The sequence below is a fragment of the Phalangium opilio genome, unplaced genomic scaffold, assembly GCF_054372755.1.
Source record: "Phalangium opilio isolate 3A_F unplaced genomic scaffold, DU_Popi_V2 ptg001170l_1, whole genome shotgun sequence".
NCBI lineage: Eukaryota > Metazoa > Arthropoda > Arachnida > Opiliones > Phalangiidae > Phalangium > Phalangium opilio.
Window position 1 is genome coordinate 8,232,323 of NW_028324255.1, and position 17,766 is coordinate 8,250,088.

Genomic DNA, 17,766 nt, shown 5'->3' on the forward strand with positions numbered 1-17,766 from the left:
TAATTTGAACGAGGAAAACAATAACTTGAGAGTGGAAAACAATAATTTGAACGAGGAAAACAATAATTTGAGAGTGGAAAACAATAATTTGAACGAGGAAAACAATAATTTGAACGAGGAAAACAATAATTTGATAGTGGAAAACAATAATTTGAACGAGGAAAACAATAATTTGAGAGTGGAAAACAATAATTTGAGCGAGGAAAACAATAATTTGAACGAGGAAAACAATAATTTGAACGAGGAAAACAATACTTTGAACGAGGAAAACAATAATTTGAGAGTGGAAAACAATAATTTGAACTGAGGAAAACAATACTTTGAACGAGGAAAACAATAATTTGAACGAGGAAAACAAAAATTTGAGAGTAGAAAACAATAATTTGAACGAGGAAAACAATAATTTGAGAGTAGAAAACAATAATTTGAACGAGGAAAACAATAGTTTGAGAGTGGAAAACAATAATTTGAACGAGGAAAACAATAGTTTGAGAGTGGAAAACAATAATTTGAACGAGGAAAACAATACTTTGAACGAGGAAAACAATAATTTGAACGAGGAAAACAAAAATTTGAGAGTGGAAAACAATAATTTGAACGAGGAAAACAATAATTTGAGAGTAGAAAACAATAATTTGAACGAGGAAAACAATAGTTTGAGAGTGGAAAACAATAATTTGAACGAGGAAAACAATAGTTTGAACGAGGAAAACAATAATTTGAACGAGGAAAACAATAATTTGAACGGGGAAAACAATAATTTGAACGATGTAAACAATAATTTGACGATAAAAACCATTAATTTTTATTAATTATAAAAACCATGATTTGACGATGGTTATGAATAATTTGGATACCAGATCAATAACGTCTAATTGGCCTACCAGCATAAAAGCGCCGTGTGCAGTGACGGTCTTTCCATGTATACAATGACGTGACGGTCTTTCCATGTATACAATGACATGACGTTCAGTGTGCAGCAATGGACTTGCCATGTGCAGGGACGTGACGTGCCATTCGCGGTGACGGGCTTTCCATGTATAATGACATGACGTTCAGTGTGCAGCAATGGACTTGCCATGTGCAGGGACGTGACGTGCCTTTCGCGGTGACGGGCTTTCCAATGTTTCCATGTATAATGACATGACGTTCAGTGTACAGCAATGGACTTGCCATATACAGGGACGTGACGTGCCTTTCGCAGTGACGGCCTTTCCATGTATACAATGACATGACGTTCAGAGTGCAGCAATGGACTTGCCATGTGCCGAGACGTGGCGTGCCATTCGCGGTGACGGCCATTCCATGTATGGGGTTTATTGGGCAGCAATGGACTTGCCATGTGCAGGGACGTGAAGTGCCATTCGTGGTGACGGCCTTTCCATGTACAATGACATGACGTTCAGTGTGCAGCAATGGACTTGCAATGTGCAGGGACGTGACGTGCCTTTCGCGGTGACGGGCTTTCCATGTATAATGACATGACGTTCAGTGTGCAGCAATGGACTTGCCATGTGCAGGGACGTGACGTGCCATTCGCGGTGACGGCCATTCAATGTATGGCGTTTATTGGGCAGAAATGGGCTTGCCATACGCAGGGACGTGACTAGCTTCTATGTACATTTACATGATGTTTAGTGTGCAGGGGCTTTTTACGCAGGTGAACAATAATTTAAGAGTGGAAAAGAATAATTTGAGAGAAGATAATAGTCATTTGAGAGAGGAAAAGAATGATTTGAGAGAGGAAAAGAATGATTTGAGAGAGGAAAAGAATGATTTGAGAGAGGAAAGGAATGACTTAAGAGAGGAAAAGAATGATTTCAGGGAGGAAAGGAATGACTTAAGAGAGGAAAAGAAGGATTTGAGAGAGGAAAGAAAGATTTGACGAAGTATAACTAGAATTTGAGATAGCTGTTCAGTAGCATCTAATTGGCCCAATAACATAAACGTTCCGTGTGCAGTGACGGGCTTTCCATGTAAAATAACATGACGTTCAGTGTGCAGTAATAGACTTGCCATGTGCAGGGACGTGACGTGCCGTTTGCAGAGACGGACTATCCATGTACAATGACATGACGTTTAGTTTGCAGCAATGAATTTGCCATACGCAGGGACGTGACAGGCTTTCTATGTACATTGACATGACGTTCAGTGTGGAGAGACATTTAACGTGGGTGAACAATAATTTGAGAGAGGAAAAGAATGATTTTAGAGAGGAAAGGAATGATTTTAGAGAAGAAAGGAATGATTTTAGAGAAGAAAGGAATGATTGTAGAGAAGAAAGGAATGATTGTAGAGAAGAAAGGAATGATTGTAGAGAAGAAAGGAATGATTGTAGAGAAGAAAGGAATGATTGTAGAGAAGAAAGGAATGATTGTAGAGAAGAAAGGAATGATTGTAGAGAAGAAAGGAATCGTTCTAGAGAGGAAAGGAATGATTTTAGAGAGGAAAGGAATGATTTTAGAGAGGAAAGGAATGATTTTAGAGAGGAAAGGAATGATTTTAGAGAGGAAAGGAATGATTTTAGAGAGGAAAGGAATGATTTTAGAGAGGAAAGCAATGATTTGAGAGAGGAAATTAATGACTTTAGAGAGGAAAGAAAGATTTGACGAAGTATAACTAGAATTTGAGATAGCTGTTGAGTAGCATCAAATTGGCCCAATAACATAAACGTTCCGTGTGCAGTGACGGGCTTTCCATGTAAAATAGCATGACGTTCAGTGTGCAGTAATAGACTTGCCATGTGCAGGGACGTGACGTGCCGTTTGCAGAGACGGACTATCCATGTACAATGACATGACGTTTAGTTTGCAGCAATGAATTTGCCATACGCAGGGACGTGACAGGCTTTCTATGTACATTGACATGACGTTCAGTGTGGAGAGACATTTAACGTGGGTGAACAATGATTTTAGAGAGGAAAAGAATGATTTTAGAGAGGAAAGGAATGATTTTAGAGAAGAAAGGAATGATTTTAGAGAGGAAAGGAATGATTTTAGAGAGGAAAGCAATGATTTGAGAGAGGAAAGGAATGACTTTAGAGAGGAAAGAAAGATTTGACGAAGTATAACTAGAATTTGAGATAGCTGTTGAGTAGCATCTAATTGGCCCAATAACATAAACGTTCCGTGTGCAGTGACGGGCTTTCCATGTAAAATAACATGACGTTCAGTGTGCAGTAATAGACTTGCCATGTGCAGGGACGTGACGTGCCGTTTGCAGAGACGGACTATCCATGTACAATGACATGACGTTTAGTTTGCAGCAATGAATTTGCCATACGCAGGGACGTGACAGGCTTTCTATGTACATTGACATGACGTTCAGTGTGGAGAGACATTTAACGTGGATGAACAATAATTTGAGAGAGGAAAAGAATGATTTTAGAGAGGAAAGGAATGATTTTAGAGAAGAAAGGAATGATTTTAGAGAAGAAAGGAATGATTTTAGAGAAGAAAGGAATGATTGTAGAGAAGAAAGGAATGATTGTAGAGAAGAAAGGAATGATTGTAGAGAAGAAAGGAATGATTGCAGAGAAGAAAGGAATGGTTCTAGAGAGGAAAGGAATGATTTTAGAGAGGAAAGGAATGATTTGAGAGAGGAAAAGAATGACTTTAGAGAGGAAAGAAAGATTTGACGAAGTATAACTAGAATTTGAGATAGCTGTTGAGTAGCATCTAATTGGCCCAATAACATAAACGTTCCGTGTGCAGTGACGGGCTTTCCATGTAAAATAACATGACGTTCAGTGTGCAGTAATAGACTTGCCATGTGCAGGGACGTGACGTGCCGTTTGCAGAGACGGACTATCCATGTACAATGACATGACGTTTAGTTTGCAGCAATGAATTTGCCATACGCAGGGACGTGACAGGCTTTCTATGTACATTGACATGACGTTCAGTGTGGAGAGACATTTAACGTGGGTGAACAATAATTTGAGAGAGGAAAAGAATGATTTTTGAGAGGAAAGGAATGATTTTTGAGAGGAAAGGAATGATTTTAGAGAAGAAAGGAATGATCGTAGAGAAGAAAGGAATGATTTTAGAGAGGAAAGGAATGATTTTAGAGAGGAAAGGAATGATTTGAGAGAGGAAAGGAATGATTTGAGAGAGGAAAGGAATGATTTGAGAGAGGAAAGGAATGATTTGAGAGAGGAAAGGAATGATTTGAGAGAGGAAAGGAATGATTTGAGAGAGGAAAGGAATGATTTGAGAGAGGAAAGGAATGACTTTAGAGAGGAAAAGAAAGATTTGACGAAGTATAACAATAATTTGAGATAGCTTTTCAGTAGCATCTAATTGGCCCAATAACATAAACGTGGCGTGTGCAGTGACGGGCTTTCCATGTAAAATACCATGACGTTCAGTATGCAGTAATGGACTTGCCATGTGCAGGGACGTGACGTGCCGTTTGCAGTGACGTACTTCCATGTACAAATACATGATGCTCAGCGTGCTGCAGGGGCGTGCTTTCCGTATGAAGGGACGTGGCGTGCCATTTCCAGTGACGGGCTACCCATGTACAATTATATTACGTTCAGTGTGCAACGATGGACTTGGCATGTGCAGGGGCATACAAGGGCGATCATTTACAGTGAAGTGTTGTATGGCATAATAACTTTATAGTATATGTTGGATACGTTTGATAGTGGTTCTGAGAGACATTCGTGGAGTAAAACATCACAGATTCTCGTAAAGCGCCGTCTGATGATTCGCTGTCAAAGACTTATCACCAATTAAATAGGAAGACTGACTTCAAAACCGTGTGTAGGAATTCCCGCGTAGTACTCGAACTCTTAGTATCCCTGTAGCATGACAACAAGCTAATGTTTTTAACTTATGATGGCATTTGTTTACGAAGGAGTTTCATAAATATTTTCTTTTAATGGAACATTAAGAGATTTCCGAAATATTAAATACCATGCTTTTATCGGATTTGGTCGGACTTCATGTAATAGACCAGTTTCGAAAGTTATCATCTTGTTACTATTTGAAAATCCACTATATATTTTATACTCATTTTCATCCCTATTTGCACTCTGGCGCCTTATTCGATGCTAAAAGTTCAGCTTCCACATACGATAAGCAGCTCATATTGCGCCCCCAATTGGGAAAAAACATGTTTAAATATATTTTTAAATTAATAGGGCTGTGCGAATAGTGGTTTTTCTAATGGAATCGAATAGTGAATCTCCTATGCGAAATCCGAATCGAGTACCCGTTCAGACGAATATTACTCGTTTAAAAATATCTAGTTCGAGTACTCGTTTTTTTTTCAAAACGAGTATTCAAAAACTCTATTTCTCGGTTTTTCCAGACGAATATTCGTTTCAAAACTATTAATCGTTTTCTTAATGCACCTAGCAATCAAAACGACTACTTGAATATTTGATTACTCGGTTTTATCAGAAGGATGTTCGTTTCAAAACGATTAACCATTTTCAAAGTACATCTAGCAGCACTTGTTTTTTGAAAACGAGTACTCGAAAATTTGATTACTCGGTTTTATCAGAAGAATATTCTTTTCCAAACGATTAATCGTTTTATAAATACATTTAGCAGTCGATAAATATTTTAGTTCCCGCATACAATGGAATTTTTCCTTTCTCTCTTGTTCGCCCGCTGAGACTAAGTATTTAGTGAGAGTAAAACAAAATTCCAATTTTCAATCGAATACTCGTTTTCTATTCGAATTGAACCCCTTGGAAACGATTACTCGGTTTAGGGAACTGTATTCGTATTTGAGGTTATTCGAATTTCTTTTCTCCAAATGGCAAATTCGATTCGAATTAAACGAATACTATACGAAAATCCGAGTATTCGCACAGCCCTATACCCGATGACTATTTCCGTTCAGACTGACTTCATGTAAGAAACAGACCTACGGCGTGGGAATACACGATGTTAACTCGGGGAAAAAAGAATCCGCCAGTGCCCGGCTTTAGAGAAAGTTTCTCACGATGAATGTGTTTGCCTCCAGGGGTGAACTTTTTTCTCGTCCTTTCGCTGCCTAGTGAATATTTAGTCTCAGATGTGATACTATATTAAAAACGTTCGTGCTTGTGTAATTAAAATTGTGATTTGTTACTTTGTCAAGATAGGTTTAGACCGGCTATATTTGTGGCTCTATATTGCTGTCATTCAGTCAAAGTTTAAAAGAATGGATCGCAATATGCGCAAATGTTTTACTCTTCTGCTCATAATTTTACTGTGTTCCCGCATTTCTTACACGAATGAAGTCGAGGAATATCTTCACGAATTGCACCACTGCTTCGAGGAAGCTGCAAGAAGTCGTTACAGTAATGATTTAAATCGATTAGAAATAAATCATAGGCGACTTCAAGGTCACTGTGGAATATTATCAGCAATAATTTCATGTCTAGAGAATAATGCTATCCAGGAGCCAAATCGCATCACGGAAGATTTTGAAACTGTCACAGCACTTGTTAATAGCATTTACGAAAACGTAGCTTTCCTAGCTAATGAACTAGAGGACGTGTTGTCATTGGAAACAGAAGGCAATGATCCTTACGTGTGCCCTGTTTTACACACCGGACGCGTAGGGAGGCCACGTTACCATGTCACTAGGGAAGAAGTTTTGAACGCTAGAAACGGGCTTGCATTTAACTGGGAAGGGTGCGCATCGTTTCTGGGATTAAATCCACGAACTTTATTTCGTCACCGTCAATATCTTGGAGTTAACGGCGCAGACGAAGTATTATCTAACGAACAATTGGATCACCTCATTTCAAACATTTTGTCCAACAACCCAAATATGGGTGAAACGTACGTCATCGGTGCACTCCGAAGCCACAGGGTTAGAGTGCCAAGATGGCGTATTAGAGAACGGCTAAACGATTTAGATCCTGTAGGAAGGGCTTTGAGAAGACGCAATTCAATAAGACGACGCAGATATAGTGTTCAAGGAGCGAATGCGTTGTGGTAAGAACCGTTACGAAAGCATAACAGGCTACAGCAAAATCATTTAACTGTACGGTGTACAGGAAATTCAATTCATTTTCACAGATTATTCTAAAATTATTTGACTTATAAATATCTGCGCAGCGTAACGAAATAATGAAACATACGGGAAATAGTTTTCACAAAAGGGGCTAGTAGAAATCCCTCCGTCTTGCTCATCTTTAACTTAAGTGCAGTGTTGTATATATTTTAAGTAAGCAATCTCTAGTAAGGAGGATTTGGGGGTAACGAAAACCTCGCCGCCTCCGCGGAGACGTTTTTATCACCACTCGCGTGTCATACTAATAGTACTCTAAAGGGAAGCCTTCACGGCGAAAGTTTGTCATGTAATTTAACATCAGATTTGGAGTGAGACGGATCATAGGCTACAGACATACTGACTAGTCATCTATAGATATAATTCAATCGTGTAAACTTAATGGTAGATGATTAGTTTATGCCATAAAAATTATTTTAAAAACAAAAATAGATTAAGATTCATATCGTCTATCGATTAAAGGTTGTATCTTTTAGCCTTCAAAATTTAAGTGAACAATCCATTACAAAGCACTCGAATTTTTTCTCGTCCTACCTTTAAAGAGAGTATAAATCTGTCTTGCATGAGAGGGGCTTTTATTTTGGGGTGCACTTTCTACCTTCTACCCTTACGTTAAGTTCAATGAAAAGTTACCCAAGGATAAGTTGCTATCTAAAATCACAATTTCCTGTGTATTCGCGAGTCAAAATTATAAACTTTAAGAAAGCTTAGATGAGATTATAAAGAGCTACCTTAATCTGTCTACCTGTTGAAGTAGTGTTCAGTTTAACTTGATATAAAAGGTCTACGGCTTATGAATACACAAAGGAAAGAAAGTAGTGCTACTTACTTAAGTAAGAATGAGCAAGATTATTTAAAGTAACCTCGATAGTGACGCTCTGACAGCGAATGATAAGTAGCTTCTAAAATTTGCATATTTTCCTAAACACGATGATACACTACGCTAGCAGGTCGCTTACATATGACATGTTATAAAGCGTAAAATTAAGAGTGACTAGGCGCGAAATGCATACAAAGTGTAGTAGTTTTTTTTTATTTGGTGCAATTTTCCCGAAATTTTCAATTTGAGGGCAACTGTGGAGCGAAATATTTTTGCGTTAGGGGAAAAAACAGAAAGCCGTTATTTTATTTTAGGGTGTTTTTGGGAGCCTGGAACAAAATAACAGCCGAGCTCTTTTGGGTAAAAGGAGTCAAAATGCATATGGCCTCTCAAAAGTAGGGCACCAAACAAAGAGATTTTCAGAATTCTGAAACTAGTATTGGAGCTTTGACCAAATTGTTATCGATTATTTACCTCAAGTTAATGAACGGAAACGTTTATAACAAGTAGAATACCGTAAACAGGTTAAAAAGACCGTTTACGTCGATCAAGGAACAGTTATCTGCTGGTCCCAACTAATGGAATAGCTCAGAGAGAAGCCAGGAATCTTCAAATAATGGAAACAATTTGGTGAAAGCCACAATAGTGGTTTCACAACTCGTTGATTAATAGCCTACTTCGAAGAGCTCCAGTTCATAGGGCGTTTTGACTCTTGTTTACCCTCATTACACGCCTGTTAATTTGTGCCAGACTTGTCAAAAACACCCTGTATTTGTGTTCAATGCTAAAACAAATGTATTACAGGCACATGGACAGCAACCATAAACTGATTTCATGGAGGCTTGTTTTTCATGGGTGCATCGATGGATACAGTCGTCGAATCATATATCTGCGTTGCTTAACCAACAATAGAGCCCAAAGTGTTTTGCAGTTATTTATGGAAGGTGTTAGGGAACTCGGTTTGCCATTGCGCGTGCGAGGGGATAAGGGTACTGAAAACGTACATGTCGCTAGATACATGATAGAAAATAGGGGTTTAAATAGAGGCAGCTTTATCGCTGGATTATCTGTCCACAACCAGAGGATCGAGAGATTATGGAGAGAAGTGAATAGACTTGTTTCTGACTACTATAGAGCGTTATTTACATTTATGCAAGAACATGCCTTATTGGATTGCCATAACGAACGTCACATTTTTAGTTTGCATTATACGTACTTGCCTAGAATCAGCCAGTCCTGTAGTAGTTTGCTAGACTCTTGGAATTATCACTCTTTAAGCACCGAAAATGCTCATTCGCCTATTCAGCTATGGGCAATATCGAGAATGAATTCATTTGATATTGAAAGGCAAAATGAAGAATATTCTTTAAACCCGGATTCGTATGGTACTGAAGAAATTGAAAATACACCAATAGAAACAAACAACAACGTAGTTGTTGAAGATTGCCAGATGCTCTTGACTTCGGAACAAACACGTTATCTGCAGAACACCATAGATCCTATACTAGATGATGGAAACCACGGTATTGATACATATCTAAGAATCTTGGCTTTATTGCAAGAATGGCTTGAAAACTGATTGAAAAAATTTAAATATTGATAGGAATAAGCTAATTCCAAAATGGTTTAAGTGCGGTTGTGAAGCGGTAGAGTGCATCATACTTATTAGCCGAGTGTAGTAAGGATAGTTTCTATGCACTTTCAAAACATAACATAGTTAATGGTGTTTTTCTTCTAATCCTGACGCATGTTTTTTTACACTTTGTATTGTCTCTTTTTTTTCACGATAAGGGTTTTCTGAACTTTGTGTATTTTAACGAAACAAAGGTACTAAATTTTGGTGTGTGACGGACGTTAGTTATATTAAATACGAAGTTCATTGGCTCTGTGTGCCTTACTTCAATGAAAACAACCAGTATCGCAAAATGTTTTGTAAGTTTATCATTTTTACCCCCAATCTGTCAACACGTGGAGGAAACTTAACTTCTTTACGTTCTGAAATTTTAAAGGTAAACGTTACCATGTTAATAGAGCGATTTGGTGACATCTCAGATTATCTGAGGTGACATCAAGTGCGCGAAAATGCAGGGGATAAACTAAGAGTCATAAGAAGACATAACTACCTTAGAACTTTCGTACTAAACTCATGCGGTGATACGGGTCATCAAAACATTGCGTAAAAATCATGGAAATTGACTAAAGGCTGAAACTTCTAATATGACTTGCTCAGCTTGTTTTAAGTTATCCTTCGTAATCAAAATTGTTCGATACTTCATTTATAATATCGATGCTACTGTGAAGGGAAATTTCTCGAGGAAGAACATCTGAGTGCAATGCTTAAGCTTTTATATATATCGGCTAAACCTGTCACTCAGTTTTCAATTTAGTATAGTTGTTGTGTGCGTTGGTTTTTCATTAAATTTCCATTGATATAAACGGTTTTTATTCCTAATATGGAAAACGGTACATTGTTAACGAGATTACAAAGAGTTTTGGCATGGCTTGGCTAATTGAGGGCACCAGTGAGTTTAATAACATGGTCCTTGGTTTCGTATCGCCCCAATTACTCAATTGACTATATGGAATTTATTCCATAACAAGAGCCAAGATAATCTCCTGTTTTATATGCAAATTTTACATTCATAGTTCAGTTCGGGAAGATAGGAAACCTTTCAACGTTTTAGAAGTTATTGGTGACCTCATATAGCAAAGCAAAGCCGTGTAATATCAGAATGTTTAAGCAAAAATGTTTTAACGATTGTGCACGCTTCAATGAATTAATTGCAGCTATTATAAAACAATCGTCTTCGTATTTATCATTGAAAGTAATAATGTTGCGTTATATACGTCTTAAAATGTTAAATAAGTCCTTGTTTGGAAATGTTTTAATAGAAATTTAGTTTAGTAACGGCCGAAACCTTGTGTGTTCATTAATCCGAAATTCATGTTATACTTGAAATCTTCGTAAGTTTCATGTAAGGCTGGGAGACTGAGTTTTAAGGCGCAGGTACTTGATTCCGGGAGCTTCTTTGAATGCAGAAACTCAATCGAAGGTGATGCGTCAAAACCCAAAGGTGGAACGTCGTCCATGCCCGTGAAAAAAATTAGCACATCTTTAAGCTGTAATGGACCTTGGTTTTCTTCCATTTCGTATATGTATTCCCGAAAGAAGGTCATTGCATCAACTTCTTTTTGGAACTTGTTGCTTCCCCTTTCAGAATATTTAATTGCTCCACACAGCTGCAATAGTTTAGAAGCGGTCAAAGGTTCACTTGAGTAACAGAAAAGTTTTTCAAAAACGTCTGGATAACTTTTTATTTTCTCGTGCAAATTTAACGTTTTCAGCCCTTCTATGAGTCTTTTTCGGGCGTCAGAACATCTTGTTAATACGCAAGAACGAACAATATCTTGGATTATTTCATTTTTGTTTTCAATTTTCAGTATTGGTTTGGTACTCCCAGCAAAATATCTCAATTCCGAAAGTTCATCTCCAACGTTTTGTAACGCCTCTAAAGTGTGACAATTTTGGAAGCGAAAAAGCTTATCTTGTACATCATAATCTTGAACGTCAGAAATGTCCACAGGAATGAGACTTGTATCTTGAAATAAAGAGCGATAAGTAACTTTTGAAAAACATCTTGGCCCTGGTCCACCTTGTACAAGGGAAAGTGAGAAAGCGAGTCCAGCGTAATAGTATTCTTCTGCTTCTTCGGCGTCTTTATTCTTGTTCAAATATTTATTGTTCTCAGGGCCGCAAAAAATGCGACTAGAAACAATGTCTTTAATGAGAAGGCGCAAAAATTCTCTTTTTGGCCCACCCGCGTCAATAGCACCCTCGGCAGTTTCCAAATCATCAGCAAAACATACCGAGATTTTATGCTCTGAATTGAATCCGCGTTTCTTAAAGGTTCTTATCGCACATTCCAAAACCCGTTTCCGGTTTATGTTAAATATAGAAACCTTTTCGTTGTTGATTTTTTCAGCTAGCTCTCTTAGTATTTCATAAGCAGTCATCATTTCCACTTCAGGATTTTCATGATTGTTGGGACTCGTGATATCGGTAATGTCGTTGTTATAAGAGTCGGTTAAGTCGTTGTAAGCGTCGGTTGAGTCGTTAGGAGCTTCCACTAACATAGTTGGATCAGAAGGATCGCCATCACTTAAAATCTGAAGAAAGTTAACATAAAGATCGGAATCATAAAATGTGCTTTCGGAATTGTTGATAGTTAACGACGAGGTTGTGGAGTCTTCGCGTGCTGGAAATTGACCCTGTGTCGATGAATTGTTGATGGTTGACGACGAGGTTGTGGAGTCTTCGCGTGCTGGAAATCGGCCCAGTGTCGATGAATTGTTGATGGTTGACGACGAGGTTATAGAGTCTTGACGTGCTGGAAATTGACCTTGCGTCAATGGATTGTTGATGGTAGACGACGAGGCTGTTGCATCTTGACGTGCTGAATATTGACCCCGTGTCAATGTATTGTTAATGGTAGACGACGAGGCTACTGGAAATTGACTTTGTGGCAAATTATTAACTTCTGAAGTGCTTGATTCCACATCAGGTAAAGATAACTCTTGGATATGTTCCACTTTTTCTGATTGTTTCGATGTCCACTGTAAGTCTTCAACGGACATAACGTCAACAGAATCATCAGAAGTAGCCTCCAAAATATTCTTCGAGGGTCGCACGTATAAGATTCTTTGCTTCCAAAGAGTACAAATGGTTTCTCCGGATATAACCATGTTTTTCCCAAGTTTTGGTTTCATCAGGCGCGTTTTACATGCAACCAAAAGTTCAAGCCTAAAACGGAAAAATTATTTAGTATAATTGAAAATTATATTTGAATAATGTTTCACTATGAAGAGAGGTGTTATAGAGATATGTCAGTTGTAACTTAGACAAAACTTCATGCGTCTACCTATGGCAGTAGACGGCCATGTTAGGTAACGTATTAAGTGCTTCCTCTGGCGAGCCGCCCCGTTATAAAGGGGTTGTAAAAATGTCTTCTATTAAATCCTGCATGAATCCTATTTCCTTTCTCTGTTCGAAATAGCATAGGCGAAGTTTACTAGGACTTCGAAATAGCTAGAAGCTAATCTCAACTTTCGCTTTAAACCGTCAGTTCAATTGGCAACCATCTTTTGAGGACTCCATATTTTTTTAAACCGCAGCGAGGGTGAGAAATTTTCAAAAACGCCTGTTCGGCTTTTTTCCGCAATAAAGGGGAATGGGTTTGACTAGAACTAGATTTAGAATCAGGTGATTTTTTATCGCTTCTTCTACTAATTACAAACATCGAAAGATCTAAAAATCAAAATTAATTCAGATTTTATCTATAACTTAAATGTAGTAGCTCCAACCACTAGCGTTGCCCTGTCTTTCAGCTAACAAAATTTCCGCGTCACGTGGTATGTTGAGCAATGTGATATTCTCAGGGCGCGAAATAAATTCTGCCATGTATATTTTCGTTAGCTGGAAGGCAGGGAGTTTAGCCATTATTCGTAGGTGCTACTTTTAACCAATCAATGAATTATGAAATTTTTTAGATTTTTAAAATCGTTAACTGACAACCGCATCTTTATCTAAATCAAGTCCAAAGGAGAGTCGATGAATGATATCTTTTTCGATTTTAAAAATTCATCAGCTTAAACAAACGCTAAAATCCCTGATCTAAATCAAAAGTTTCACAGTTGCTAAGCCTTGAGTTCATGAAGGTTAACGCGATCTTGACGCTAGTATTCAAAATAATAAGTCAAATTTACAGTCAAACTATTGGCCTCGAAAATTACAGATTCTATTTTATTTAGGCGACATTATCCTAAAGCCGTCAACAAAAAGAGACACCACAGAAAGAAAAAATTTATATTGCTGCCTGCATTATCAAAGTTCCCACTGTAGGTGGGACAAAAAGCTCTGTAACATACTTCTCACGACGCGTTAACTGAGGTTTTTAATACTTTTTTTTCTGCAAACTGCCTTTTACCCTACACATCACTTGAGAAACTGGCTCTTTATCTATTACAAGGTACTGTATGAATTTCTGGTCTTATTTATAACACTAATTTTCAAGGAAGACACCCTAATTCCGCAAATGCCTTTACATTGTTACTTACTCTGTGTCAGCATCTATTTTTCCATGAAACTCTTCTCTAATCTCTTGCAAAATTTCTTCTTCGGTCCAAGACTTTGAAAACTTCATGCCATCTAAAACTAACCCGGCCTCATGAAGCCTAGCTTTCGCTTCGCCCTTCGGCACATTCGATGACAAAGGTCCTTCTAATAGAACTACTTCCTTCTGAAAGGAGGTTACTCCCGGTGGCCCCTTCTTTTTGTTCCTAAAATTATATTCCATATTTTACAGTTATTAATTTAAAACGAAAGAACTTCTTCACCGATCTATAGCGCTTTGAGCTGCGACAACGACGTAAGAGCAAAACAGAGAAAATTAACAATAGGAGAAAGTTCAATGTAGCCAAGTACAAACTCCATAGATTACCAGATGGGGCAATATGGCGATATTTACATTATCAAACCGTTGCCTACGTTAACGTAGGCAACGATCAAACAAGCTGGAACAGGGCCTTCACGTGCATAACCCCGCCCTCCAAATTGTAATTGCCTTCTCCATAGCTGTGCTAATTAATTAGTTAGCTAATCGAACTTCTAATTAATTAGCAAACATTTACTAATTGAAAATGGTAATTGAATTTTAATTACATTGGTGCTAATTGAGAAGTAATTCTAATTAATAAGTATGCATCGGAAAGGTAATTATCTAATTAAAATTTAATTTCATTTAGGATTAACTAATTAGCCAATTGGATTTTCAATTAATCTTTTACGCCAATTTGTAGTAAAAACTAAAAATCGAGGAATTTACTTTTGATTCATCTATTTGAATATGAAAAAGGCCTTATTATATTGATGAGGAAATCTTGGTGCTACTCTTAATTTTTCAGCTCCTCAAAACATGAGAGAATACTAGTACTAGTAGAAAATTTCGTAAATTTTAAATCGTAACTGCCCCATTTCGAAATTTCGACTGTTTTTCCTTCTTGAATTAATACATAGTTTACAGGCGTGGAGGATTCATACCATTTGCACAAGGAGACCTGGGAAATGTAAAATAGCAGACGATTTTACACTCTAAGTCGCTTGGTCTCCTGGTGTTAATGGTAGGAATCCTCTACGCCTGTAAACTATGTATAGCATTGCCCATGGATTTACTACTCAGGAGTGCATTATAGGAACTGTGGGAAGAAAATGAAGAAATGAGACAAATTTTAACATGACGGAAGGCTCGAGGCTTGTCTCATTTTTCGAGAATAATTCACGGCTTCCGTACCCGTTTTTCAATGGCATTAAAACATTAAACTTTGCATTACCAAAGTACTAAATCCATGGGCACTTTTAAACTTTTATGTTTACTTATGTTTTTTTTACCTTAATTAGACAAATAATTAATTTGAAATTAGTAATTCTAATAAATTAGTTTGATAAATAAATGCCTAATTTCTAATTGAATAAAATTAGTTCATAAATATTTACCCAATTGCTAATTACAATTCAATTAGTTGCCAGCTAATTAGCACAGCTCTGCAGTCCATACTTTAACATTATAAATTGAAACTTACTTAAGAATGGACTTCCTTGTCGTTTTGGCACTCATAGCGAAGTTGAACTTTGGCACTTGATTTGATTGAGAACTGGACGACTGGCTGGGATGATTAGATAAGCCCCGATTATATGGTTGAAATGTTCTCCTAAGTTCCGCTCCAACAGAACCCTCGGTTATAGAGTAATGTCAGTTCTACGTATGCAAACGTCATACCCTTCTATCTCTTAGCTCAGTGTCATCCCCCCTACCAGGCGCGTACAGTATCCCCTCTTACAAAAGCGCGCCTAGAGGGAGGGATACACCGTCTACTCCCCTCTCTACCGACACTACTCTATGGGATTAACTCTAGTTTCGTAATTGTTTCTTTGCACAGTGGTAACGTTTTCATTCAGTGTTTGTAAAAGCCTTTCGCTCCCGATAGCGATAATATTTTCTAAAGTCTCCCGAACCATACAGTTACTGCGAGATTCTGAATCCATAGGAAAATATTCAATATCCTATTGAAACCGTTATGTTAACTGTTTTGCTTGAAACGCGACAACCTAGGCTAAAACACAATCTCGAATTCTCGATGGCACGCGTGAGAAGCTACTAGCTTGAACCAGCTTTTCTATCATTCTGCTGGGAAAAAAAAATGTATGCCCCTGGTGGTAGCTAAGAACATCGTGGGAAATATTTCCTAAGGGAGAGAAAACATAGCTATTGGAACTTAAAATTGAAAAATAGACCTGACCTTTATCCTTTCTGAAAAGACGATCATTTTTAAACAAATAGCCTACTTGCAAAACCTTGTATTATTAATAAACCTATTTAATTTTACCCTATCGCTGAAAATAACTTCAAAATAATGACATTTGCGAAGATTAAAGTAAAACTGACTTGCCTTATGCGTTTTTCGGTAGGATTGCACTATATCTATTCACATAAAATAATGGTCTTACCTGACTAATTAGACCATGGGGAGTTCAAATAAAATAGTTAAAAAAATATTGGCCCGCCGCAAGTATTTTTAATTTTTTTTCGAAAATTTCAAAATTGCATGTTTTTACCGTAACTCCTGTATACCGTATTCCGCACTCAGTCTTGTAAAAAACGTACAAGTTTTTGAAAGCCGCCCAGTTTTCGGTAATGGATCTAAACTTAATTAATAGCCGATAATTTGGAAAAGGCGCATTATTTTGGCTGAAGGAACTAAATTTTAAAACTCATATTTAGGAAAAGGGGCATAATTTTTGGTGAAGGCACTAAATTCAAAAACCGATATCTTGGAAAAGGTGGCAACTAGTTAACCTAACCTGGTGATTTCAAATTTTCAAACGAAGTTTTGGCCCAGTTGGCGGACGAATATTTTTTTAACTATTTTATTTGAACTCTCATGGTCTAATTAGTCAGGTAAGACCGTTATTTCATGTGAATAGATATAATGCAATTGTACCCGTTTTTCATCGTCTTCGTGTCATAACGAAAAATTAAACAGCCTAACTACAGTACTAGACTCGGATTCACTTGGACTCGATAAAATGTCTAAAGTTGATTGGAATTCGCGCTCAGTGTTAAGTTTCGTAATCCGAAGTAGGTGCGGGTGAATTTGATTTTAAGATGTGTTGAATTGGCTATGACCTCTGTAGACCAATATAAAGAAGTGTCGAAGGGGATCGCAACACTTACACATACTAGAAAAGTAGACGGAGTGGGGAAAGGTAAAGCCCCGCCCATTGACATGCGCGGTAAACACTGGATGTTTTACTTCCAACAGCAACACGTAGATGGCGGGAAAATCCACTCTTTGGCGCGAAATTTAAAATGCTTCGTTTTAGAACATTGATGTTGCTAAAGATCTTAATAAAAAGGCGAATATTCGTGTTGTTATAAAGATTTTAAAATATATTTCCCACCATGTTTTAAGCACAACATACACAACACAAAATAAAGGTTCATGAGTTTTGCATTATTAAATTTATCATTATGGGAGTAGATTGTTTTTAGGATTTAAATGTATTATTTCTTAAATAACTATGAATTGTAAATGCCCATTCCCGAGTTGCAAAAACACAGAAATGGATATATCAGGAGTTCATAATAACCCCCCTTCGGCGTTATTATTACAACCTCTAGACTAATCTGTTTATTGAACACCTCAACGTTCGATGTGAGTACCATTGGGGTGGAGGGACTCTTCAAGACGACTGTCCATGTCTTGCTATACATTTACAAGCACTAAACTCATAGACGTAGAAAGTACGAGTAAATGTCTTCAGTGATTTTCTCATCGAGAAGAAGGGTTCGGTAACTCGGTTTCCAAGAATG

General features: G+C 37.5%; 2 protein-coding genes across 2 annotated transcripts; one reads left to right on the forward strand and one right to left on the reverse strand.

Moving 5' to 3' along the window:
- The first annotated feature begins 6,016 nt into the window (after positions 1–6,016).
- Positions 6,017–9,481, forward strand: LOC149584695 (uncharacterized). Its single transcript, XM_089863607.1, has 2 exons — positions 6,017–6,944; positions 8,645–9,481. Exons 1-2 carry the CDS (start codon positions 6,163–6,165, stop codon positions 9,417–9,419), a joined length of 1,557 nt encoding a protein of 518 aa, XP_089719733.1. The 5' UTR covers positions 6,017–6,162; the 3' UTR covers positions 9,420–9,481.
- Positions 9,482–10,140: 659 nt separating this feature from the next.
- Positions 10,141–15,630, reverse strand: LOC149584696 (uncharacterized). Its single transcript, XM_089863592.1, has 3 exons — positions 15,476–15,630; positions 13,955–14,176; positions 10,141–12,641 (listed from the first exon to the last, which is right to left on the reverse strand). The coding sequence occupies exons 1-3, from the start codon at positions 15,508–15,510 to the stop codon at positions 10,742–10,744; spliced, it is 2,157 nt and encodes a 718-aa protein (XP_089719718.1). The 5' UTR covers positions 15,511–15,630; the 3' UTR covers positions 10,141–10,741.
- Between the last annotated feature and the right edge of the window lie 2,136 nt (positions 15,631–17,766).